This window comes from Dermacentor albipictus, chromosome 8 (assembly GCF_038994185.2).
Source record: "Dermacentor albipictus isolate Rhodes 1998 colony chromosome 8, USDA_Dalb.pri_finalv2, whole genome shotgun sequence".
Taxonomy (NCBI): Eukaryota; Metazoa; Arthropoda; class Arachnida; order Ixodida; family Ixodidae; genus Dermacentor; species Dermacentor albipictus.
The window spans coordinates 69,933,037-69,958,952 of record NC_091828.1 but is presented as its reverse complement, the minus strand read 5'-3'; the positions used below and the strand labels follow the sequence as shown (position 1 = coordinate 69,958,952).

At 47.1% G+C, this 25,916-nt stretch overlaps 1 protein-coding gene across 19 annotated transcripts in view; it reads right to left on the bottom strand.

Annotated features, from left to right (window-relative positions):
* LOC135914492 (kielin/chordin-like protein) overlaps window positions 1-25,916 on the bottom strand; it is a 584,091-nt gene that overhangs the window by 37,324 nt on the left and 520,851 nt on the right. For 18 of the 19 annotated variants that reach the window (XM_070523555.1, XM_070523565.1, XM_070523554.1 and 15 more), the window contains 3 exons: window positions 22,488-22,637; window positions 15,733-15,882; window positions 1,959-2,108 (listed from right to left, as the gene is read on the bottom strand). In XM_070523555.1, the coding sequence (XP_070379656.1) occupies window positions 1,959-2,108; window positions 15,733-15,882; window positions 22,488-22,637 (450 nt within the window). The remainder of the gene's footprint in view (window positions 1-1,958; window positions 2,109-15,732; window positions 15,883-22,487; window positions 22,638-25,916) is intronic. The other variant, XM_070523570.1, reaches the window with a different exon arrangement.

Sequence of the window (25,916 nt, the reverse complement as noted above, 5' to 3'; positions counted from 1 at the left end):
CCGAGGTTTTCTGGCCTTGTGCGGCCATTTTCTAATTTTGTGAGGAAAACATTCGTTATACGCGTTTAAAGGTCGGTGTAGAGAAAAAAAAAAACAATGGGTGCCTTGCCAACGTCGATGCCGCGGAAAACGTCGTCCCATTTCGCTATAGACAAACAGTTGACAGATTAAGGGTATAAGTAATTATGTGCTGAAAAGGGGTTGAACGGTTGAACTTGGCCTTGCATCCCAAAAATGAAATTCCGTATAGCTTAAAGCTAAATGAGATAGGAGGTAGCATATGTGGTTTAGGGACACCCGAGCAGGCAGGTTCGTTTGTGGCACTTGTTACGCTACGCACCCTCTCAGCCACTACATGATGCCGGGTCTATTTTAATGAATGCGTCGCTAGGACCACGCGAGCAAAGTCAATTCCATCACGCCCGAGTACGCCTCGAGTGGTCTCCAGCGATCACCCTCATGATCTCTGAACGGTCCTGTCCAATCACCAGGCGAGTTACCACACCACGCGCTTTCCGGTCGCAATGACGCCGAAACGGCGTACGCGAGGTTCACCCATTACCACTCGCGAAAATACGGCGCCGACGGCACCTAACCGGGCGTATAGCTCGCGTCCCTCGACCACATTTCCAACGCATTTCAGGTTTCAGGCGTCCCCGCCACGCGACGCAAGCATTGACGACACAACAGCGCGTCACCTTGTAACATGCGCGTTTGCTTCTTTCGCGCGCTTTGTGCCCCGAGGCCGTGCAATATTCGTCCGCAGCGTCACTGTCAGCCGCGACTACCAAAGAACTTTGTGCGACCCCCATCGCCTTCACCAGAGCTCAGACTCCGTCTATGCAGCGTGGCGCCCTGTCGCAGTGCCGATGTGGTGACGCACCGATGACAACGAAGTCCAAGAAGGCGCGAGCAGAACGAGCGCATGAGGATAAACGAGCCATGTAAGCCATCAACTTCTAAGAAAATCGACCAGATCTGTCTTTCTGACAGAGACGGGATGGAAAATCAAGATGCAGATATGGACTCCCGATCTCTTAAACGAACAAGGTCACCGACAGAGAAAAAACCTAGCTCTCCCACCAAGTCCAAGGCAAAGAAGTACGATAGAGAGATTCCTACTAAGAAGGACTTCATAAAAGAGAGCGCTTTAGACCAAGCAGTTTCTACTGCTCGGATTTATTCACCATAGGAACTTTAACAGTAATTCGGTGGAACTGTCGTTCCATACTTCCCGCTGCAACAGATTTGTTATATCTTATTTCTATATATTCTCCAAATAATATTATTTTACAGGAAACTTGGCTTGTTGCAGGTCGGGCTTTTCCTCTAAAAAATTTCCGATGTTTTCGATTGTATAGCCTATCCCGAGGCGGTGGTTTAGTTTTGTTTGTCTCATCAAAAATCTGTCATAGAGCTACTATCCCATACCAGATAATGTCCCCTGACTGTGAAATCTTAGCACTGGATATAATACTCCCTGGTTGCACACCTTTTTCTATAATTAACACGTGCTTCCCCGCTGGAGTGCAAGATACCCGCTATCTGGATACCTGTATTGCACGTAGTCAGAAAAACATCCTACTGATAAGAGATTTCAATTCTCATCATGTATCGTGGGGTTTCCGGGTTTCCGGAAGAAGGTATTCATTATCCTCATATTATTCTGTTCCGCAAACTCTACTAATAACTCTCCCCTGTTATTCCTAGTGCCTATGCTATATTCCCCCACTGCTTTGTCTCCAGCCTGCTTCTTGCCTACCTTGGCATTAAAGTCGCCCATTAGTATAGTGTATTTGGTTTTCACTCTACCCATCGCCAATTCCACGTCTTCATAGAAGCTTTCGATTTCCTGGTCATCATGACTGGATGTAGGGGCGTAGACCTGTACAATTTTCATTTTGTACCTCTTATTAAGTTTCACAACACGCCGTAAAAGACATAAATGGGAGTCTTACCTCACCGGGCTGCCGAACCTACAGTCCTCTTCATTTTGGACACATTCGTCGGAACCAGGCATGTAGTATTTCCCATCGATACAATGGCACTTGTTGCCGAGAAGATGGCACTTCTTCTCGCCGGGCGGACAGGTGCATTGAGCGCAAGTGCTGTGGGAAGAAATAGCGGGATTTGTTGGATAAACCGAGAGCAGACTATTTCAGTTAATAAAAAATTCGCTTTCTTCGAGATTTTCCCGAAGTTCGCTGCATGTTTGTCAGTGTCTCTGCATGTTTGTCTATCGGCAGGTAGCTTCTTTCACGTCAACTTGGTTCACTTGGTAGTCCATGGCTTTATGGGTAACGCATCGGCTGCTATAGTTAAGGAAGTGGTTCAAAACGATCGTTGGATTAGCTTCGTTCACTGTCTATGTGTCACTGTGTATGGGCCGCTTCTCATTCAACATTTTTGATGCCAACACGGTTACCTGGTTTTGTGTCACTGAGTATTTGCTGCTATTCAATGAGAAAAAAATAAACTGATTTAAAATATCTCCATTGCAGGGGCAAATCGAACCCTCAAAGTGCAGAACCACGCAAATTTATCACACATTCCTATACATCACGCAGTTCCCAGGCGCGGATTTCGCCGTCATCAGGGTAAAAATTAAGGAGTTGTGGATAATCGGAAGAGACTTTAACATAGGATCTATCCAGCGAGGTACGAAGTCCGTGTTTACTTTTTTTACAGGGTCAGCTGTCATAGGCCCATTCCAATAGTGTTTATGACTCGGTTATGTACTGCAGTTACCAAGTGAGACTGCGGGGCCACACATTGCATTCATTGAAATAGAGACCCAATTCTGAACCTATTGCGAAGTCGGAGAGATATTGCTGCGCGCGCGCCCTCTGTGGCGAGAGAGAAACATCACTGCCGGCGAAGCCAACGACGCGATCCAGCTTCACTGCGACATAATTATGTCATCATAATGTCTTAACCCCGTCCTCCACTGTGTCTCTTTCCTGGAATGATACGTAGATAAATGTGTATGTTTGTATGCGTAAGCATTTCTGTGCTTTCCCAAAGAGAAATGTGTCTGTCCGTAACGCAGGACGAATGTAATGGCTCATACCCCCGCAGTAGGGTTTCTGTCGTCGGACGACGAGTGTTTCGCCTAGGAATATACAGCTTCGTTGTAATTACGCTCGTAAAGTGCATTTTAACATTTTACAGTTTTTAGGCACTCTGAGGTAAACCAAGTTTTTCTGGCCTTGCGCAGCCACAATCTATTTTTGCGAGGAAAGCGTTCCTTTTACGCGCTTAAAAGTCGTTCTACTAAAAAAAAAGAAAAGAAAAAACAATACGGAACTCGCTAACGTCGGCGCCGCGGAAAACTTCGTCCCATTTTATTATACACAAACAGTTAACAGATTAAGGTTATCAGAGAATATATGCCGAAAAGTGGTTGAAGTATGCCTTTCATCCCAATGCTGAAATTCCTTATAACTTAAAGCTGAATATATGAGGTATGAAGCACCTTATATGTGGTTTAACGACACCCGACTAGGCAGGTTCATTTGTGGCACTTGTTATGTTAATTCTCAGGAGTTCGCAAGTGTGAGCTTGACTGCGAGCGGATTTCTGTAGAAATAGTGAGTGTTTTAGTTTCCAATACATAGCACAATTCGGGAAAAAGGTAAGCACGTCAATGTTTAAATATCCACGAAAGATCAGTTTGTCATCATTTTCATTGCTCCGAGAGAAGATGGTATTTCATATATAAAAGAAGCAGGCCCGTTTCCCTTGTGGGGAGCGGTAAATGACAGGAAAATGCCCAAGCTATATTTCATAGTAATTCATACTGACCAGTCAGCACACAAAATGTCTGAAATCTTTGACATTTGAAAACCTTTTATTTGAAGCATAGGGCTACGACCAACCATATCACTGCGGTTCATGAAATCAGGTATACAAAGCGATTCCTATTCATCACAATACCGGGTTTTACGCACCATGTTAATGTGAAAACAAAACTTGAAAAATTCAAGCAGTGTCGTTATTTAGTCTTCCTTATTCCTAGCTGCCTGCGCGTTTATATGAAGCAAATAAACGTGGCGCAGATTTTGTAAACTGATAAGCTAAATTCCCCTGGCGTTCGAAAACTTGCAGCCAATGTCGTTCAAGCCTAGTGCCTTCTGTCACAGTCTCTCCCGCTTAATAATGCTATTGTCACAAGCTGTCATGAACCACGCCTGCCGCGCAAACAACCAGATGAAAGAAGGAAGAGAACGACGTGATCCTAGCTCCCGCGAGACCGCTCTTCAACAACCACGCCTATCAATCAGATTCATCTGGTTCTGCATTAAAACACCTCGTGTGTAACATTTGGTGGAGGTGCTGGGTAACTCCCACGACCTACAACGGAGCCACCAGCACAAGAGCTACGCCGAAGCCGTCGCCTCGCCGGACTTTCGCCGTCGCGTTCAGTCATGGCCACAGAGCAAAATACCCTCACCAGCAGTGCCTCGGTGAGCCCAGTCCCTATCCAACACCACCGAGAGCCACGCACGTTCTCGGCGAAGGCAGAGGAAGATGTGGATGAGTGGCTAACCCATTACGAAAGGGTAAGCCAATACAATAACTGGAACGCTGCCAGTCAGCTTAGGAACATTGTTTCCTTCTTGGCGGGCACGGCGTTGGTATGGTACGACAACCACGCGGACATGCTAACTACTTGGACACGCTTCGTTGAGGAAATCAAAAAGTGTTTTGATGACTCGGACGCAAAGAGGAAACGTGCGGAACTCCATTAGCCCAGAGAGCTCAGGTACCCGGCGAGACTTGCACTACCTGCATCCAAGAAATTTTGAAGCTGTGCCGCAACATCAACCCTCAAATGACAGAGGAAGATAAAGTGGGGCACGTGGCAAAAGGAATAGCGGTAGACGTGTACAACTTTCTCATTGGTAAAGAGAACTTCCACACTGTATCAGAACTGATACGGCACTGCCGTACGTTCGAGGCGCTGAAGACTCGCCGAATTACACCAATGTTTGGACGGCTGGCCAATGTAACGACGGTAGCAAGTGTTGACACGAGTCCTCCGCTCCCAGACCTTTCGTCCGCCATCCGCCAGATAGTCCGCGAGGAGCTCCAGCGACATGACGAACAGGCACGTTATGCGGCGCCACGTTGCAGCTCCTCCGTTTTCCGAGACACTCTTTGGGAATCCCCTTCGGCTACTTGGAACCACTCGGTGAACGTCGCGGATCTTACCGGCTCCAGAGGCGAACCGCATTACATTACGACCGAACCACCACGCAATGATTCGCCCCGTCAAAGTTTTGATCCACGCCCACGCAACTTTCATCCACGAAGACTCGCCGCTACCTACGACTTTCAAGGGGAAAAGCCTCGTTACCCTCAACCGATGTCTTCGGCAGATTACTTCAATCCGCATTCTGAAGTTCACCCTTCGCCAGTGTGTTACTGCTGCGGCATGCCTGGCCATATAGCTAGGTACTGTAGCCGACGCCGAGCATCAAACTACGGATCGTCAGCGCCGACTATGCTGTCTAGCGGTCGTACACTGCGCACTCAGTGGCCAGGAGACTCCACTTCAGGAAGCCACTTTCGAGAGGACCGATGCACCACCCAGGAGACCTACTTTGGAGCAGAAAGTATCCGGAACCACTACCACTCCCCTGCCTCCGATCGTACTCTGACGCCACCACCAGCCTTCCGAGCCTTCCGATCACCATCCCCTCGGCCGCGATTCACGTCACCATCGCCTCGGCGCCGTTTCGTGTCGCCCCCGCCGGGAAACTAGCCAGCGCGGCCGATGGAGGTGAGGTCGCTGCAAAATGTGTGCTGCCGACTCAACTGCCTCCAACTATTTTCATGTTAAAGAATAAGGTTCATGTACTGATTGATGGGGTCTCCACAATGGCTTTAGTAAACACGGGAGCAATTGTCTCGGTCATGAGTGTAGGGTTTAAAGGCCTTCTGGGACGCAAGGTCATGTTTCGTTGGGACCAGTGCACAAGTTTCCGTGGAGTCAGTGGTGAAGCATTATACCCGGTTGGTGTGTGTAACGTGGATGTGCCTTTGGGTGGGAAAGTTTTTAATGCAGAGTTTACTGTTCTTCCTCGCTCCTCGCATGACGTGATTCTGGGGATTGACTTTTTGCAGTTGTGTGGTGCGAATGTTGACTGCCGGACGGGAGAACTCAGTGTCGACACCAGTGTTTCACCTGTGCTCTTTGAAGGTGAAGCTTGCCCGGAGAGTGTGTTGTGCGTGTCTGAGGATACAGTTGTGCCCGCCTTATCCGCGATGCGTGTTGCCGTCGCCTGTTCATCTCCGACTCCTATCTCGTTCGATGCTGCAGTGGAACCTATACATCGGGACTGCCTCAAAAAAAACGTATTAGTTCCGCACTGCGTGGTCTCAGTGACCAATGGATGCGCGGGGCTGTGGGCGCTAAACTGTTCCACTGAAGTGGCAGTGCTACCTCAACGCCTAAAGATTGCCACGCTTCCGGAAGACTCTCCCGTATCGGTGGCCGTACTTGCAGAGCTCCGCGATGGAGGAGCAACCAGTGTCTCGAGCCCCGGGAGCTCGAAGATACTTTCCATGATTGATAAGTCACTCAGCGATAATGAGCGCCAAGTGTTGATGGCCCTGCTTACGAAACATAACTCGGTATTCGACTTTGCGCAGCACGATGGACCACCATCAATTCCTGCGTCCAGAACTCGTCACCGCATCAACACAGGAGCCGCCCAGCCAATCCGACAAAAACCCTATCGTGTATCCCCATCAGAACGCAAGATAATCAGCGATCAGGTCCAAGAAATGCTATGCAAATGCGTCATTCGAGAATCATCTAGTCCTTGGGCAGCCCCCGTAATATTGGTGTGAGGCGTCTGCGTAATATTGGGCGCGTCTGAGGCGTTAAAACCCACGAGATGACTGACTCGCCCGGCGGGCTTCGTCTGCCAGCGGGGAAATGTCACAAGCTGTCATGAACCACGCCTGCCGCGCAAACAGCCAGATGAAAGAAGGAAGAGAAAGACCTGAGCCAAGCTGCTGCGAGACCGCTCTTCAACAACCGCGCCTATCAACCAGATCCATCTGGTTCTGCATTAAAACACCTCGTCTGTAACACTATACACATACTTCCACACATGATATGGTGCATTGAAGTCTCCTCCAATAAGCAACGGTGCATCCTTAGCCAGACTGGTTGCCTTGGTCAAAAGAGACTTGAAACTCTGATTCGCGTCCCGGGGGCTACTGTACAGGTTAAGCTGGTAAACGGTCTTCTGACATGACCTTTGCCGACCTAAAATTATCTCCATCATAATATATTCAATGTTGCAATTCGCCATGTAAAGATCACGTCTAATATACGCCAACCTCCTATTAATGAGAGTAGCGAGTCCACTACCCTGTTCATTATCCTTAACTTCCGCTTTCAAATCCGTTAAGGTCACGTTAGACGTCAGTGTTTCCTGTAACATGATAACTTGAGGTTTCACTCCGTTTGTTCTAAGAAACTGCTGCAGAGACGCCTTCCTACGAACCCCCTACGAACACTCCTACGATTCCACTGCCAAATAGTAAATGAACTATTTAATAGAGCCATCTTGACCACTGAAATTTGGTGAAATAGTTTTGTGCTCAAGTCCATTCGGCGACTTACCCTGCTGGGCTAGCGGCCGAGTGCACTCCCGCTTCATAGGAGGGACCACCGTCTCGTTTAGATATGTTGCAATTTTGCCTAATATCTTTTCCGTGACATTTTCCCGTTCTTCTATCCGCTCCAGTCTAATAGTAATCTGATTTACATTTTCTTGCAATGTCGGTATCATTGCTTTAAGCTCGGAACCGACTTTGCCCTGAATCCACATGGTCGAGGTTAGGGCCCTCTTTTTCGGAGCAGGCATCTCCTCGTCCGCCATGTTCTCTTCTGAGACCTCTACAGGCCTTGGTACTTCAACCGAATAATCATGTTTCCTATCCTGTCCTAAGCTATCGCTGTTACCGGAAGGTAAGTGGTTCCTAAGTTCAGCTATCTCTTTGATAGGGCCGTCAATGGCTGCTTTTAAGCTTACATTCTCTCTCTCCAATTGCGCAATCCTATCCCTATGCCTATCCCTATTACCATGCACATGCTCCTGGCGCTGCCCGCGCGCTCGGCCGGCATTGATGCCGCCCTTGACCTTGTCAGACCAGGTGGTCTTGCTTCCAGCTGCGCCGCCGCCTTCACCAGCTGCAGGAAAGCGCACCCGACGACTCCCTAGAAACGGATCGGCTCCTGGTCGTTGAAGTCCCAGTCAATGGCCGCTGCCTCGGCCTGGAGCGGCTCCTAGAGCGCGAGCGTCCCTTAGAGCGTTGGCGGGCGCTCACCAGGTGCAACATCTCGGCTGCCTCCTGTTCCGTCATTAGCTCCCCCCTGGCCCTCTCCGGCCGTCGAACACGCACGACGTAGGGAAGCTGGTATAGCTGTCTGCATTGTTTATCCGCGGTCAGGTGTCGTCCTCCACAAAGCTTGCAACAAGACACACAGCTGTGATCCTCTTCAGGGTTCCGAGCCCCACATCCTCGGCATTCTAAACAATGGGCACCAGCCAGACGTCCACCCAATGTCCAAGCTTGCCACACACATAACATACATCCAACTGCTTTTGATACAGGAAGCACCGGACCACAGTTGGCCCATATCTGATGAAATTGGGCCCTTTTAAGTCATCGAAAACAATGATAACTGATCGTGTGTTTTTGATTCGTTTGACCGCCATAGCCAGCGGATTGCGATCATTACAATGTTCCGCTCAAGTGTCGCGGGGACATCCATAACGTCTACATTGCGAATGACCCTCTTACACGTAGTGTGTGGGCCGTCTCGTACGCACTGACTTCAAAATCCTTGTCTGCCACTCTGATTGACCTGTGTCACACATACCGTTCAGCGTTTCTCCTTTCTGGCGTACTAGGCACCAAGATACTTTGCATAAAGTTAGGGCAAATACCATCTTCCCTAATCTGCTCAATACTGAAGCCTGACGCCTCTACGATTGCCTTGCCCACCGCTGCAGAGCTAACTTTCTTCAAATTCAGTCCACCCCGTGGGCGAATGACTATTTTGATGTGTTCTTGTGGCACAGGTGGCTGCGCGACGCCTTCACAATGCGATTCTTGATTGCCGAGCCTCCGCGCCGTTCACCTGCGCACCGTCGTTCAGCCATGTCGCTTGGCGAACCGCCATCACCCAATCCAGGCCTCGTCATAGCTCTAGATTTTCGGCTGGTCACTATCCGCCATCCCAGCTCTTCAGTAAAGTCCTCCGCCGGGAGCACTTCCCCTTCAACAAGCATTGCTGGCATGCCGCGCTAGGTCTACCAGACGCTAGCTCTCGGCCAGCGTGGCGTGAGCACAAAAGTTCTAATAAAGTCCAAAAAAGGGATAGCCCACCTCAAAATCAGGTATCCGCTCAATCTTCTCGTCTTCACGGATCTGATGATAACAAGTTTGCACCACTAGATGATCAAAAAAGGCTCGGAAGCTTCGAAAAAGGCGGACCCGAAAAAGGCGGACATGCGTCCTTCGAACTTCGCCGTCGTCTTCCATATCAGATAGGGAGCTATCGCTGTTTTCGTGACGTCGCGTGACCGACAGGTGAAGTGGGGGTGGTCCAAAAAGTTGTTGACCAATCGTGGTGGGCTGATTGTATAATTGGAACACAAATGTTTGAAATAGGTTTACGTTATAGCGCCCACGGTTACGCGATGGCGTCAGGGTAGCGCGCGTCGTCTGTATGGAAACAGAGCGCTGCATGAACGGAAGTCAGTCTGCGGCCGCTGGTGTGAATAGCACCCATGCGTCACCCGCACGCCGCTTCTGGCGATCTTCCGATTAGTGAGGCACACATCAACCTTCTTTGCGTCAGCATGCTCATGTACACCAACCTGGCTCCACACCCACAGACACACCCTCAAATTCCGCATTCTCTGTAGCAGAAAACGCTTAAGGCCAGCGAACTTTTTGTTTCGCTTTGGAGGCCTCTTCTTACAGTTCTCGTTACTGCGATTTGCATTCTTAGGAAACTTCACGTACTTTCCGGAACGATCATTTTTTTTGGTCCGTATTGGTTGCTCATCGTTTTTTCGGTAACTTGGGTTACTGGGCGCAGCATTTGCCGGCTATGCGAGAACACGGGTGAAGACTTACCCATTGGAGAAACTTGGGTCTCGGCGTACGTGACAATGTGTTTGTTCCGGTCTTCAATGAACCGCTTTGACACCAACTTGTGTGACTTGGCGTGCACCACTCTTCAATAACAAAAATTCGACAGAACGCACCTCATTGTGACTGTATGCAGTAATGTATTTACTATAGAATGAATACAGCTGCACAACGTAGTGCCGCCATCCTAACCTATTGTGTGTGTGGCGTGTGCTTCAGCGAGAGCCTACACTCGGCGCCATCTAGCGCCGCCGCCGCTAAGTAATTCTGCGCGTGGACTCCGAAATGCATGGCGTGCCGATGCGCGCGAGCTCTGAGAAGTGCGTCATGTGGCAGCCGAGCTCCTCCCTCACGGTTCTTTCTTGACACGCAGTCCCATTTAGTGGCGTTGCAGTGAAGTCTGAGCATAGCCTCCAAAAGCAGAAGCGTGGTGCGCCGGTGCATGCGAATGCTGAGAATTGTTCCCTCGCTTGAGGAACACACGGTGGCACATACTCAGTGACTAAAGTTTTGGAGATGTTCATTGAAGGACGGCTCATGTCCTGTTCATTCATGTTACCGTGCACTAAAGCGCTGGCGTGAAAGACGTTCATTGAAATGCGGCACACACTTAGTGTGCTTGTGGCGCAACCCTCGTAAAGCATCGGGTAGCTGTCCCCGAGGAACGGTTGTGACATGGGTTAGATTCGGCCCTGCTCTGAAGAAATTTAAAGGATGTTAAAGCGAAGCTTTCTCTGTGTCGCTGATTCGTCCTTTAGCGCCGGAAACGCACTGCAGGAAGGCCAACTTACACGCATGCGTATAACACTAAATTTTACCTTCGCAGTACCGAGCCAGCGTCGACTGGCCGGGCGGCCAGTGCCTGATAACAGCGCGAAGTGACGAGATCAGCACGAGTAGCGCATGCGCACAAAGTTCACGGGAAGCGCAAGTTGCGTCAGCGAGGCATGACACTACCCCTGTCGCGATTAATTGAGCTTCTCTGCTCATCAGAGATAGCAAGTGCGCGTGAACACAGGGTCGTCTTGGGATGTGAAAAAAAAATGAGAGCTTGTTACAGACAGACGGTTGAACGCCACGCTACCCAGACTGACTGTATACAGGGTGTCCCACATAAGTTGAGCGAGTAATCTAAATATGGAAGGGGCGTCCGAAGCGAATTGAACCGAACACTTCGCAATAACTTTTCCGAACCGAACTCTTGGAACCAAACTATTCGCAATAGCCTGTAGTAATTCAAACATTTTTTCCCCATGACTCACTAATTATTGAATTGCAATTACCCAACATTTTTTTATTGTCTGAAGAGCCCAAGTATGTTGCGCAGATTTGTAGAGCACATTCAGAAACCACCGATCGAGTTGTTTCCTGTACGATAAGTCTCATGTAGTAATTTTTTTCCGGGTTGCAAAGAAAGGCCGCGAAATACGAAAAAAAGCCACGTGACGGAGCGCTTGCGCAGTGGTATTGGGCTACTCCTAAGCCTGAGTACCATGAGCAACGTCGGCTCCAATCGCATGACGGTGAAAGTGCATGCTTCTGGCTGAGCGCTGCCAAAGAGATGAAGAGGACCCTGCCGCATCGTCATCGCCACTCACGACGCAGCCGACCTTGTTCACCGAACGCACGCTTGAGAGCAGCACAATACCACGCCGCAAACGCTCGGTCACGTGGTTCTTGTTCCATTTCGCGGGCTTTCTTTGAAGCCCGGAAAGACTGTGTACGTGTGTCGTATTGTAAAGAAAAGAACTCGATCGGTAGTTTCTGAAGGTGCCCTACAAATCTAGGTAACATACTTGGTGTCCTCAGCCAATAATTGAAAAGTTGGGTAATTAAACTTAATTAGTGAGTGATGGGGAAAACATGAAATTGTCTGAGTTACTACCGGCTATTGCAAATAATAGGCGTTCGGTTCAATTCTCTGCCGACGCGCCTTTCATTTTTAAGTTTTTGGCTCAAGGTATGTGGGACACTCTATATCTGCATTGCATTCCGTGCGTCACGCAATATGTAGATTTATGGCAGTCGCCATGGGTAGGGCGCGGGTGCAGCGCACGGCAGGAAAAGAGGCCACCGCCCGCGAACGCAGATGTAGAGACGTCCGTGAAAGTGTGTGCCCGTGTAATGAACGGCTACGTGATTTAAGATAAAAGATATTCGATTTAGCGAAATGTGTGCTCATTCAACTCCAGCGTTCAAAAAATACAATGCTAAACAAGTAATCAAATCAAATATGCGTAGCATCGGCGCCCCTAGCATTTCCTGGGTTTGTCGTGTGGTCGTTGGCTTTGGGCTTTGATTCAGTTTGCGTTGGCGTAAAGCTTCGTGTTCAGCCATCTTTCTTTAAGAAATGGCCTTCGATTTTTTTTCGTCATTTTAGAGAAGCACATTCCCATTGGCATATGCGTACTCAAATACGTTTGCGTCAAAGACGTTCATTGATGAGCGGCACAAACCTACTGAAACATAACCAGTGACCAAAGTCGAAGTCAATGAGTTTCATCGAAGAGCGGTCCATACCCAGTACCACATCTAAAGCGGCCAATGTTGGTGGGTAAGAGGTTTGTTGAAGAGTGGCACATATGTACACATTGCCACTATCTCAGTGACTCAAATCAGTCCGACGGTTGGTTTCACACCCTGTTCCCAGCACAGAGGCACGCTGCTTTAAACATTCGACCATGGACCATACAGCGATCGAGGTGGTGGGAAAATGGTCAGATACATACAGAGATAGACACAAACACACATACACACACAGATAAATGTCCCCAGAAACGGCGTGACGTACTCTAAAAAGTACAAGCTGTAACCCCTGTCAAGAGGGCAAGTTAACTGCACTCAGTGGGAGTGCACTTCGGGACCTTGAGTCACTGTTTAGGCAACGCCCTTCTTAACGGGAAAACAGAGTGCACTCCCAGTAAAAAAAAAAAAATGGCGACAGACTAAGAGCGGGTTTATAAAGATGTAAATTAACAAGAGAAAGCTGCTAAAAAGCAATTGTTTTAAGTAGAATTATATATAAAAACAAACTTCATCTATTTGTCTCAACAAAAAACGAAGACGTTTTTATTATACATCTGTTGCAAGTCAATGCTGGCCAATACGAATGCCTAGCAAATCCAAAACAACATGACGGCGTGCGGCGAGGTGACAGTTGATCCTGCTAGAACAGAATATGAGCGAGTATATATGAGCAAAGACAGCGAGTTCGATATTTAGCTACGCTGCAAAATGCCACGCACACGGCTCAAAGCACGACCGGCATGGTCAGCACGCTTTCACACCAAAATAAACACGAACTGAATGAACATGGCGGCGCCGCAGTGCCGCATCATTCTGACGCCGTTAGTTGCGTACATGATAAATTCGTTTCTTTATTGTGCTGTTTCGCTTCTCGCTAAACACAAATCATAATGTTAAAAGCTGTTCACTAACTGAAATGAACTTTTGTGTCCTTTTTCTATGCATTACATTTTGCGTCGTTGAAAGCGTTGGCGGCGAGGCTAGGCACTCCTTCAAACCGTTGGCGGCGAGGCTACGTACTCGGCCAGCAAAGTGCGTTCCGTGAACGTACTCCGACTTGAGTGCACTCATCTGAGCTTTGGGAAAGTGCGCTAAAAACCGAGTGCACTCGCCGTAAGTGCACTTAACTTGCCCGCTTGACAGGGGTATTAGACTCATGCAAAAAATTGCAGCTCTGAGTGGAGCAGAATTTGTGCCATACAGAGCGGGTGTTTTGTTTTAAGGTTATCAGAGTGTTTAAAAATGGCCTGTGCACGTATCGCAAATATACTTATTACGCTGGATTACTCGATGAGGTAAACATTGCATACACTGGAAATCTAGTTTACGAATTTTACGAAACAACATTTTAAACTAATTACTTTAGCGCACATATTGCTATACATGAATAGAAGCTCTCGATTGTAAAGTGGCAAACCACAAGAAATAGATTTTCAAACGCACACCAGTGTTGATATATGCGCTGACTAACGTGAGGTGAAGGTGCACTCGTGTTCCACATGTTTTAAGAAAATGTTTTTTTAGGTATTCGAGTTCGAAAGTTACTGAAATACCAATGCATTTGGTATAAAATTTGGGAACGCATATCTCGAAACTGATTTCATGCAAACAATTGACTTCAACTGGATACAACCTTCGAGGTCACCGGATGCAATTCGTAAACTGGAATATTTGCTGTAAAGCTATTGTGTAAAAATTAGTTCGCGAAAAAAAATTATTAATTGGCGTCCTGTTCACTTTCAGATTTCAGATTAATACAAAGAGTGCAGTGGCATGTGCCACGGGGACTCTTTAAAAACTCCGCCACGCTAAATAGAGCCGTATTCGGACCATATTGTCTTAATGTACATTCACGTACTTGCCACAAGTGGAAATGTGTGCGGGCGTCCCTAGATTACAGAACGCGTCCAGAGGGAAATGCGAGAAAGGAGCCAGGTTGCATACACGCCTACTTGATGACGCGCCGATACGTTGCTTCGCTACATTGCTTCAACACTAATCGCCTTAACACGAACGTTGATCACGAGAAGAGTTTTGCCACAATTTAATTTTACACTTTGTTGCGGACATTTCCAGCCATGGTCTGTCATGACTGGAGTGTCATGACTGAGTGTTAATTTTTCCACTTTGTTGCAGACAATGGTTTAACGCCTCGTTCACAAGGCTATGCGCGAAGAGAGAGAGAGAGAGAAAGACGTAAGGGAAAGGCAGGGAGGTTAACCAAGCTGAGCCCGGTTGGCTACCCTGCACAGGCGAAGCTGGAAAGGGAACTGAAAGAGGAGAAGGAAGAACTAAGGTGGTGACAGTGTCCACTGTTACGCACAGAAGCGTGCACCACTGGGTCAGTCACAGGTGGTCATACAGGCTGGTTCGTTTCAAGAACCGTACCGGAGCCTTTGTGGCCTTGCACATAGCAGACGAACGAGACCACGCGCCCACGATCTTCTCCTCTGCTAGAGTACGGTCGTCTAAGTGCTCTAATGCTGTACGAAGGGCACTTCTCTCGTCTTCGTAAGTAGGGCAGTCATACAGGATATGTTTGGTTTTTCTTCGACACCTCATCTGCTACAATTGGGACTCTCCGCCACTCCGATTAGGAATGAGTAAGCCTGTGTGAAAGACACACCTACTTGCAAGCGGCACATTAGCGTTTCTTCCCGTCAGTTATGCGCGAAAATTCACGCACGACTGTATAAACCTCTTTTATTAAACTGCACTATTTTACTTCACTCAGTGATCGATGACATAAGCGAGGGTGTTTCATAAACGTATTCTCTCCTTTCCATGATGCATTTTATTTTATTCGTCTATTGCGTCCATGCGCCTTTGGAACCAGTAGCAAATTTTTTCAGGTCTATTTTGTGTTAACGCCACATAAATTACTCGCGTTAGCGTTACTAATCACGGCTACGACACACCGCGGAAGCTTGTGAAACCGCAAGAGAAAGCTACAGATAAATGTTCGCTGCTTCGTCCCTGCACCTAAGAGTGCTCGTAATAGTGAAAAAAGGTGAATCTTACCTGATGGGGTTGGAGAAAATGCAGTCCTTCTTATTTCGGACGCATTGGTCGGTCCCAAGAAGGTAGTACTTCCCATTGATGCAGTCACATTTGCTGCCGAACAAGTGGCACCATGCAGCGCCTTGCTTACATACGCATGGAGCGCAATCACTGTGGTAAGACAATACGAGGAATATAGAAAAATCCGACAGTATCACAGTATCACACTCGCGTTTCATCTTTTCGCTCTTTACCCTCCTCCCCGACGCTAACGTTAGCTTCTTCACTTTTCTCCAGCAGATTCATCGCCGTGCGAGAGCTACACACTATGTGCGAGATAGCCAACAAAACCATGGAATGTGACCGAAGTAGCTAAATCAAGCCCTTGGTTTAAAACAGGGCTGCGCCGCCTTGACCTCAGGAGACAATTCTCTTCTCTTCATTACCGCTGGATAATATTGATTTTCCATTTCGTGCATGATTAACAAGGGTATTTGATCGGTTTTGATTAAAGAATTTTAAATACATTGTCTTTTCCAACGCTGAAGCTTGCAAAATAGCCTCCCATAGGAAGTTGCAAGTCCTTGTTATGTTTTAAGCGCTTCGAGTACCATGACTATGGATAAAGAAATGCATACATTAGTGATGTTGATGAAAAAGCAGTGAAACAGCTATATTCATTCAGTGAACATACTTTGTTTGTTATATTCGCCGTAGCTATTATTTCTTTTAATGCACGTGTTTTTCTGGTTTGTCTAGAGTGCTCATGTAAGGTGGATTTGTATAGTCATGTTTTATCTGTACGTAACCCCACATCGTCTTGACTGGCACTTCCAGACGAACAATGGTGCTTCCTCAGTGAATGCTGCTTTGGATGGGCTTATTGCATCAGCAGCTCCTGACTCCACAAAGCTGATCAAAGGTCAAGCAATACAGTGATTCCACTTGTGGGAGTATGAATGGTAGCACTTGTCAGCGTGTGAAGAAGCTCGCATGTATCCCTAGAAGCGAATTTCCAGGCTCGTCGACCCCGCTGCGGCGATTAGCCCACATTCTTGGAACCAACCCTGGCAGAGGTCGTGGTCTGAGTTACCAAACGGTGAATCTCGTAGCAGTTACCCTGCTACGAGATTGAAAAATGCGGCCCCTCCCATTGGTCAAGCACCGACACTTACATGGCTCTGTACAGGGAAGGAAAGCTGTAAAAGAACTCGGGAAAGCCTAGGGAATCCGGGGAACCGAGATGTTATTCAGGAGAAAAGCACGGCGTTTTCTCAAACTTCTTCTGCTGATACGAGAAATGTAAATTATTATCAGCCTGCTTTTTATGTCCACTGCAGTCCCAAGGCTTTTCCCAACGACCTCAAATAACCCTTGTCTTGCGCTGGCTGATTTCAACTTGCTCTTTCAAAATTCCTAATTTCATCGCTCCACCCAAGTTTTTGCCGACCTCGACGGCGCTTCTCTTCCCTTGGTATCCGTTATGTAACTCTAGTGGCCCAGCCGGTGAATGGTGCACATTAATTTTTCTCGGCCTTCCAGACTTCTCTTTCTCCTAACACAGGCTGTGGCACCAGCCGTGGAGCCTCCTTGGCCACCCCAACACCGATATTGTGCCACCGGGCAGCATCAGCATGCTCCTTCACACGCTATGCACACACACATGTGCACTGTGAGCCTGAAATTCTTTCTCCGAGTTTCTTACAGATGCTGGCAATTCCCGCGGGGTCTTAACTCTTCATCATGCAACTTTGGAGTTTACTGAGCCATATAAACAGTAATGAGTGAATGCTCAGCACACCATCATGCGGTTTGGTGGCGCCAGCTAAGCTACATTTTGATTATTATTTTCCCCCTTTTTAGCATTGCCTACAAATTTTAGGGCCTTTGCATCTGATATAATATTCATGAGAGTGCCTAAGCGTCGAAACAGAACACTTACAGACGTCTCAGTGCCGAAAGTTGCGTATGGCCACAAGCGTGTATACTATGCGTCACGGTGACGAGTTGGAAACGCAGCGCGCAGCAGGACTCGGCTTCGCTAGCTTGTTAAATACTCACATATCGCTGTAGAGTTTATTGCGCTGCCTTCTTCCCCGTTTTATGAGGAGAAAATAGGCTGTGCGAAGAAGTGATCTACGGGAAAGCTCCTGGAGAAGATACACAGAGAAACGTTTCAGATAACGACTGAAACCGCCATTAGGAGGATGGCTTTGCCAGAGTTGAGTTCGATAATTCCGCTGACGTCGAAGACGCGGGTGAAGAGTATGTGCAAGACGTACAATTTACAGGCAACTCTGGTGCCGTGGAATTTTTGAAGAAACGTTCAATGAAAAAAAATTATCTCTTCTTCCTTGTACTCACTCCCCCTCCTTACACCAAATCAAGGTTGCAAAGCTACACATTGTGGTTGCTCATTTTTAATGCGCACAGCGGCCAATGCCAAAATTTCTCTATACGTGTCTAAGTTCATGTCTAAGGTTGTTTTTAATGCGACAAGTACATTCGCCTATAAAAGAAAAGCATTTATGATGTCCATTTATGCGCCCCTGCAAGCAGTGAAACTTCGCGCAAACAGCTCACGACCAGCTTTGAAACAAAAGAAAGTGCGGAAATGAGATTTGACGTATGTCACCTGCGCGTGTCCCTAAAGAATATGTACAACTAGCCGGCGGGAACCTGAACGACGGCCACCATTTTGTCGCAGAATCTGTTGCGAAATGCGCATAACATTAGCAAAAAAAAAAGTGAGGCGTGCAGACAGGACACACGAGATCCTGTTGATTCGGCGGGGTTCGGGGTTCGGCGTTGGTGTGGTCCACTTCTCTACCGTTTTGCCCTGTCTGCACGCCTCACCTTTTTTGCATAATGAATCCTTACCAAATAGCTCAGTTTTCTGTCGTTCTAGTATTAGCAAGCCTTCCCACAAGTGGGGGATGTTCATGTGGCGTAATTGACATATCGCATTTAATATATTTTGCTGTGTTTCGCCGGTCACAAGGCCACGCCATAAGCGAGTCATGAGAGAATATTTTCTCCCTTCCATGATGCGTTTCGTTTTCTTCAACAATGCGAGGACGGTGCCTCTTTGGCGCCACTTGCATATAACCTTTTTTTATATGTTGCCAGAAACTAGCTTAAGAGCTTTGCTCATTGTATCTTTCAGACAGAAGAAACAAACAGTCCCTTCTCCACATATCTTTGGCTTTACCGTGCTTTTTTAAAACAGAAGACAAGTTATTTGCGTTAGCGTCACTTTCCGCAACTACAACATGCAAGATCATGAAATCGCCATCTAAAGCAAGAGACGTCTGCGGTTTCATCCCTAGGCTTAGGGATTCATCACTGGCACGCTCGCCATAGCAGCAAAATGTGAACCTTGCCTTTTGGTTTTGGGTAAACTGCATTCCTTCTTATCTTCGACGCAAAGCTCGGATCCGGGTAAGTAGTACCCATCGATGCAGTCACATTTGCTGCCGGGGCGATTGCACTTGCTTGAGCCGGATGGACAGGTGCAGTTGGCGCCTGTCCATCTTCTAAAATACGACATTTCCTCTAAAATACGACAATTTTAGAGGAAGCCAAGAGTGTACATCACGGTTTACCTCCGCACCTGCTCTTGCTTTATTTCATTCTCTCTGAGCTCTTCAATCACTCCTGCGCTTTCTCTCTCAGCTCTTTGCCCTCCTTTAAGACACTCGCGTTACTTTCTTCAATTTTTAGCAGATCTCACGAGTTGTTGGAACTCCACGCTCTGTGCGAGATCACGAACCAACCATGCGATGTGTCCGAAGTGGCTAAATAAAACAATCACTTCACGACATTGTTGCTTCAACTCGCCTTTGCGAGGTTATTCATTTGTCTCCAGTTCTACTGGGTGATTCTTTTTGATGTCTTGCCTAATCATCATGGGTAGTTCATTGGTTTGAATATAATAATGAGAAATACACTGTATTTGTCAGAGATCGAGCTTGCGAGAAGCTTTCGATTGGAAGTAGGTCGTCCTTGCTACTTTGTTACGATCAGAATATCGCAGATATTGATGAAACAATTCACGCAATAATAGTGATGGTGGGAAAGCATAGGATAACATTTACTGAAACAACGCATGTATTTCTTTCACTATATTTAGTGTAGTGATGAATTGGTTTTTAACGATGCTTTCTTCCGTTTTCTTTGCTCTGCGCATGCTGGGTGTAAGCGAATCGGTAGTAATATTATTTGTGCACGTTTTACAATTAGTTTAGCGTAAGTATATTTCCTTAATATATTCACGTGACGCGGTAGCTAGAAATGCATTTTTAGAATTGTCAGGTGATCTCGTCAAATTACGTATACTGCTCCAACGCAGAATTGATACGTATAAATTCGCGTACACACGAAGGTGTTTGGTGTCTGGCAGGAATGACAATAATACGTAGACTTGCAACAACAATTCTTGCGTGTACACATCCCATAACTATGGTGCGATCGTTCTAGAAAATGTATGATTATCCATACATGACTGAATATGTTTTATTGTTTTAGCAGGCGAAAATGAAAACGTGCCCTAACTCGGCGTCCTAACGGCGTTCAGGGTCTCTCTCGCAACCAAGGAGAGCAAACTCCTACAATACTGAAAGCGAGTTTCTCGGATTCCAGATGTTGAAATCCCTGAGAGTGACATAAGGCATGATACCCAGAACCTGAGCATTTTAAAAACTCCACACTTTACGTAAATGGCACTTCTGAGAAGTAGTACATGTGGGAAAAGCTCTGCATTGAACACAAACAACGAAAGGTGAATAATTTCGTAGTTAGAATCTATGCAAATACACGTGACTGAAAAAACAATAACGTCAACGAAAAGGAAGACAAAATCAACGTACATGTTATATGTATTTATATGTACTGAAATTACGGGAAAAGGGAAGATAAAACGCTGTAGAAATTAATTATATTTTTGCAATATTAGGACAATTTCCTTTGTTGCATTGGCAATAAATATTTATTTCTCGAACCCTCTTGTTCAATTATTAATTTCGAATATTTTCGATTCGATTTTTCTACGCGCAGGAACTTCAACGCTCTCTTTCGCGTCGAGTTTGGTTGACACGCCTTATTCGCACCTACAAATGTGTCATATACTGCACAGTATCTGGTGCAAGTTGGTTAATTTCCAGCTATATTCGCGTCGATTACCCCCATACCATTAATTCGACCTGCTCTGCGACTAAGTCTAGTTTTTTCTGTCGTTCAGAACTAGAATTTGATATATTTTGCGACTCACTGCGACATTCGTGCGGGCTGCGAACCTTCGTGTGGGTCCCACGAGCACCGGCAGGGCCGCGACCATTCTCGCTGCTGTCAAGCGACAACTGCAGATACATTTGTCCGCCGCAGCGCGACTTCCACTGATTACTACCCCAACGGCAACTACTTCTCGCGGTTCGTCACTCCTGCCGCGTTCTGCACAAGCCTGCGGTCCTACATTCGATTTTTGTACAGCTCCCCAGCACCGCCGTCATTAAACGCAAGTCAGCTAAGTCTGCGCCCAGGTCCCGTCCTTACTCCCCCTACACCTCCCAAGTCTCCTGGGCGGGCTCAGTTGACCACTTTTCGCCAAGGTGACACGCCTCACAATAAGCCCATCCCCACTACAGTCGACTTTGGCTTTCAAGGTGTTCCGTTTCAGCGCCAAGAACTTGCGTCACCAAAAGCCAAGTCCTTTCCAGGCTCGGGCCTTACCACGCACAGCTTCAGCGCCGCTGGGACTCACTCTCTGTACACTGGCGTGAGCGACACGAAAGTAGAGGCCACCCGCGATTCATCATTCATGCCTTGTCCCTTGGTCGATTCAGACTCAGACCACGGCCTCTTTGATGATGGTACTTCTAAACACGACGACCAAAAGACCAGAAACAATGTCTACAAATCGGCTGGGCTGACCGCGAAAATGCCAGACCCGAGGCTCACCGGTCATGACGGTCAGTCACTCTTCTCAAGCATTGCCCTATTTTCTAGTGTCCAGTTAAGTATTCATTCACGAAATGCCAAGTTTTCCGCACAATCTCAGCCACTACATGATGCCGGGGCTATTGTAATGAATGCGTCACTAGGACCACACGAGCAAAGTCAATTCCATCACGCCCGAGTACGCCTCGAGTGGTCTGCAGCGACCACCCTCATGATCCCTGAACGGTCGTGTCCAATCACGAGGCGAGCTACCACACTACGCGCTTTCCGGTCGCAATGAAGGCGAAATGGTGTGCGCGAGATTCACCCATTACCACTCGCGAAATTTCGGCGCCGACGGCACCTCACCGGGCGTATAGCTCACGTCCCTCGGCCACATTTCCAACGCATCTCAGGTTTCAGGCTTCCCCGCCACGGCGACGCGAGCATTGACGACACAATTGCGCGTCAAGTTGCAACATGCGTGTTTGCTTCTTTCGCGTACTTTGTGCCACGAGGCCGTGCAACATTCGTCCGCAGCGTCACTGTTAGTCGCAACCACCAAAGAACTTTGTGCGACCCCCATCGCCTTCACCAGAGCTCAGACTCCGTCTATGCAGCGTGGCGCTCTGTCCCAGTGCCGACGTGGTGACGCACCGATGACAACGAAGTCCGAGAAGGCGCGAGCGGAACGAGCGCACGAGGAGAAAAAAGAAGAGAAAATTCGAGTAGTTGCTTGTTGCATTTAAACGTGGCATCGTCTTTTTTCAATTTCAAAACTTCAATTTTTAAAAATTCAACGTCACTGCCACGCTCGTAACAGACACAAATGGGAGTCTTACCTTGCCGGGCTGACGAACTTACAGTCCTCTTCATTTTGGACACATTCGTTGGAACCAGGCATGTAGTATTTCCCATCGATGCAATGGCACTTGTTGCCGAGAAGATGGCACTTGTTCTCGCCGGGCGGACAGGTGCATTGAGCGCAAGTGCTGTGGGGAGAAAATGCGGGATTGGTTGCATAAACCGATAGCAGACTGTTTCAGTCATAATAAAATTCGCATTCTTCGAGATTTTCACAAAGTTCGCTGCATGTTTGTTAGTGTCTCTGCTTGTTTGTCTATCGGCAGGTAGCTTCTTTCACGTCAACTTGGTTCACATGGTATGCCATGGCTTTATGGGTAACGCAGCGGCTGCTATAGTTAAGAAAGTGCCTTCAAAACGTTCGATGGACCAACTTCATTGTCTGTCTATGTGCCACTGTGTATGTGGCGCTTCTCATTGATTCTTTTTGATGCCAACATGGTTACGTGGTTTTGTGTCACTGAGTATTTACCGCTATTCAATGAGAAAAAAATAAACTGGTTTAAAATATCTCCATTGCAGGGGAAATCGAACCCATGAAGTATAGAATCACGCAAATTTATCACACATTCCTACACATCACGCAGTTCCCAGGCGTTGATTTCGCCGCCATCAGGGTAACAATTAGGGAGGTGTGGATAATCGGAAGAAACTTCAATATAGGATCTATCCAGTGAGGTACGAAGTCCGTGTTTATTTTTTTTTTCAGGGTCAGCTGTCATAGGCCCATTCCAATAGTGTTTATGATTCGGTTATGTGCTGCAGTTACCAAGTGAGACTCCGGGGCCACACATTGCATTCAAATAAAGAGAGACCCATTTCTGAACCTATTGCGAAGTCGCAGAGAGATTGCTGCGTGCGCGCGCTCTGTGGCGCGAGAGAAACGACGTCACTGCCGGCGAAGCCAATGACGCGATCCAGCTTCACTGCGACATAATTATGTCGTCATGATATTGTCTTATCCCCGTCCTCAACTGTGTCTCTTTCCTGGAATGATACGTAGATAAATGTGTATGTTTTGTATGCGTAAGCATTTGTGTTCCTACCCAAAGAGAAATTTCTCTGTCACGTAGGGCGAATGTAATGGCTCACACCCCCGCAATAGGGTTTCTGTCGTCGGACGACGAGTGTTTCGCCTAGGAATACACAGCTTCGCTGTAATTGCGCTCGTATAGTGCATTTTAACGTTTTACAGTTTTTAGGCACTCTGAGGTAAACCAAGGGTATTTGGCCTTGCGCAGCCACAATCTAGTTTTAAAAGGAAAGCGTTCATTATACGCGCTTAAAAGTCGTTCTACAAAAAAAAGAAAAAAAACAATACGTACCTTGCCAACGTCGGCGCCGCGGAAAACGTCGTCCCATGTTATTTTACAGAAATAGTTAGTATAGATCAAGGGTATCAGAGAATATATGGCGAAAAGGGGTTGAAGTATGCATTTCATCCCAAAGCTTAAATTCCTTGTAACTTAAAGCTAAATATATGAGGTAGGAGATACCTTATATGTGGTTTAACGACACCGCACTAGGCAGGTTCGTTAGTGGCACTTGTTATGTCAACTCTAAGGAGTTCGCAAGTGTGAGCCTGACTGCGAGCGGATTTTCGTAGAAATAGTGAATGTGTTAGTTTCCAATACATCGCACATTTCCGGAAAAAGGTAAGCACGTCAATGTTTAAATTGCCACCAAAGATCGGTTTGTCATCATTTTCGTTGCTCCGAGTGAGGATTTAAAATATAGAAGAAGCAGGCACGTTTCTCTTGTGGGGAGCGGTAAATGACAGGAAAATGTCCCAGCTATATTTCATAGGAATTCGTACTCACCAGTGAGCACAGAAAATGTCTGAAAGCTTTGACATTTGAACACCTTTTATTTGAAGCATAGGACTACGACCAATCATATCACTGCGGTTCACGAAATCAGGTAAACAAAGTGATTCCTATTCATCACAATACCGTGTTTTAGGGACCACGTTAATGTGAAAACAAAACTTGAAAAATTCAAGCAGTGTCGTTATTTAGTCTTCCTTATTCCTAACTGCCTGCGCGTTTATATGAAGGAAATAAACGTGGCGCAATTTTTGTAAACTGATAAGCTAAATTCCCCTGGCGTTCGAAAACTTGCAGCCAGTGTCGGTTTATTTTTCTTCTTCTTCAATGACGCGGAGGAGGGGGGATAAAGATCCCTTTATCTGGCTGGCTGAATCGCCCGCATGTCTCGGTAATTCTAGCAAAAATCTACGCGAACCTTCAGTTTGCGTCCTTCTTTCGTGCGGAAGTTTGTGCGAGTAGATTTTTTTAACGGCATGCATAAGTGTTCGTTAACATGGTGAGAAGTTCCTGGGCAACCGATGTCGACTGCTGACAGACATTTTCCACGCTCTGCGTATATCTAGGACTGTGTCATGTTTCAACCGGCTGTTAAACTGCCCCACAATACGAGGGAAAGAGCCATCTTTTCATTGCATTTGCAACACCAAAGTCTCAGGGGAAGACAGCATCTTCCATTTACTCTTCCGGGAACGAGCCTACCTTCCATCGGCAATTGATCTCCCGCGTAAGGAACTCAATTGACCCGTCGTCTAAACTTCATAACATTTTATTCGTAATGCCAGCCGGCCCTGATGCTGATCGGCCATTAAGATTCTGAAGCGCTATCCTTATATCGCTTTCAGTAAATTCCTCATCTATAGCTGCATGTTCCTCCCCACTATATTCCAAAATCACGTCAGGTGCATCGTGCAAGGTGTCCAACGGAAGGTATCTCTCAGCCAAATCCTTCACCAACTCCTGCTCCTTGTGTTCCGTGTCAATATAGGTCTGAACCTCTTTAGTGGACGACTCAACGTCACTTTTAGGCTGACTAGTCCACTGTTCCGAGCTCAAGTCATTTCCCTCATCCTCGATCCTCTGCGCTCTTCGTTTCCTAAATGCATACCAGTCAACCATCCTGAATGTGCGCTCCTTTTCATTAGCCAGTACCAAAGTAATCGTAAGTATGTAATGATCGCTACCAAAATCTATGTTAGAATTGGACAAAGGCGAATGAACCACCCCCCGAACAAAAGTGACATAAGGTGTCGAATCTCTATATGTCGACGTGCCACATCCGGTGGGATACGAAGGGCCTGTAATGAGAGGTAAATTCAAGTCTAGTGCCTGCTGCCACAGTCCCTCTCGCCTAATAATGCTATAAACATACTTCCACACGTGATATGGTACATTGAAGTCTCCTCCAACAAGCAACGGTGCATCCTTAGCTAGATTGGTTGCCTTGGTGAAGAGAGACTTGAAACTCTGATTCGTGTCCCGGGGGCTACTGTACAGGTTAAACAGGTAAACGGTCTTCTGACATGACCTTTGCCGACCTAAAATTACCTCCATCATAATATATTCAATAATATTCACGCA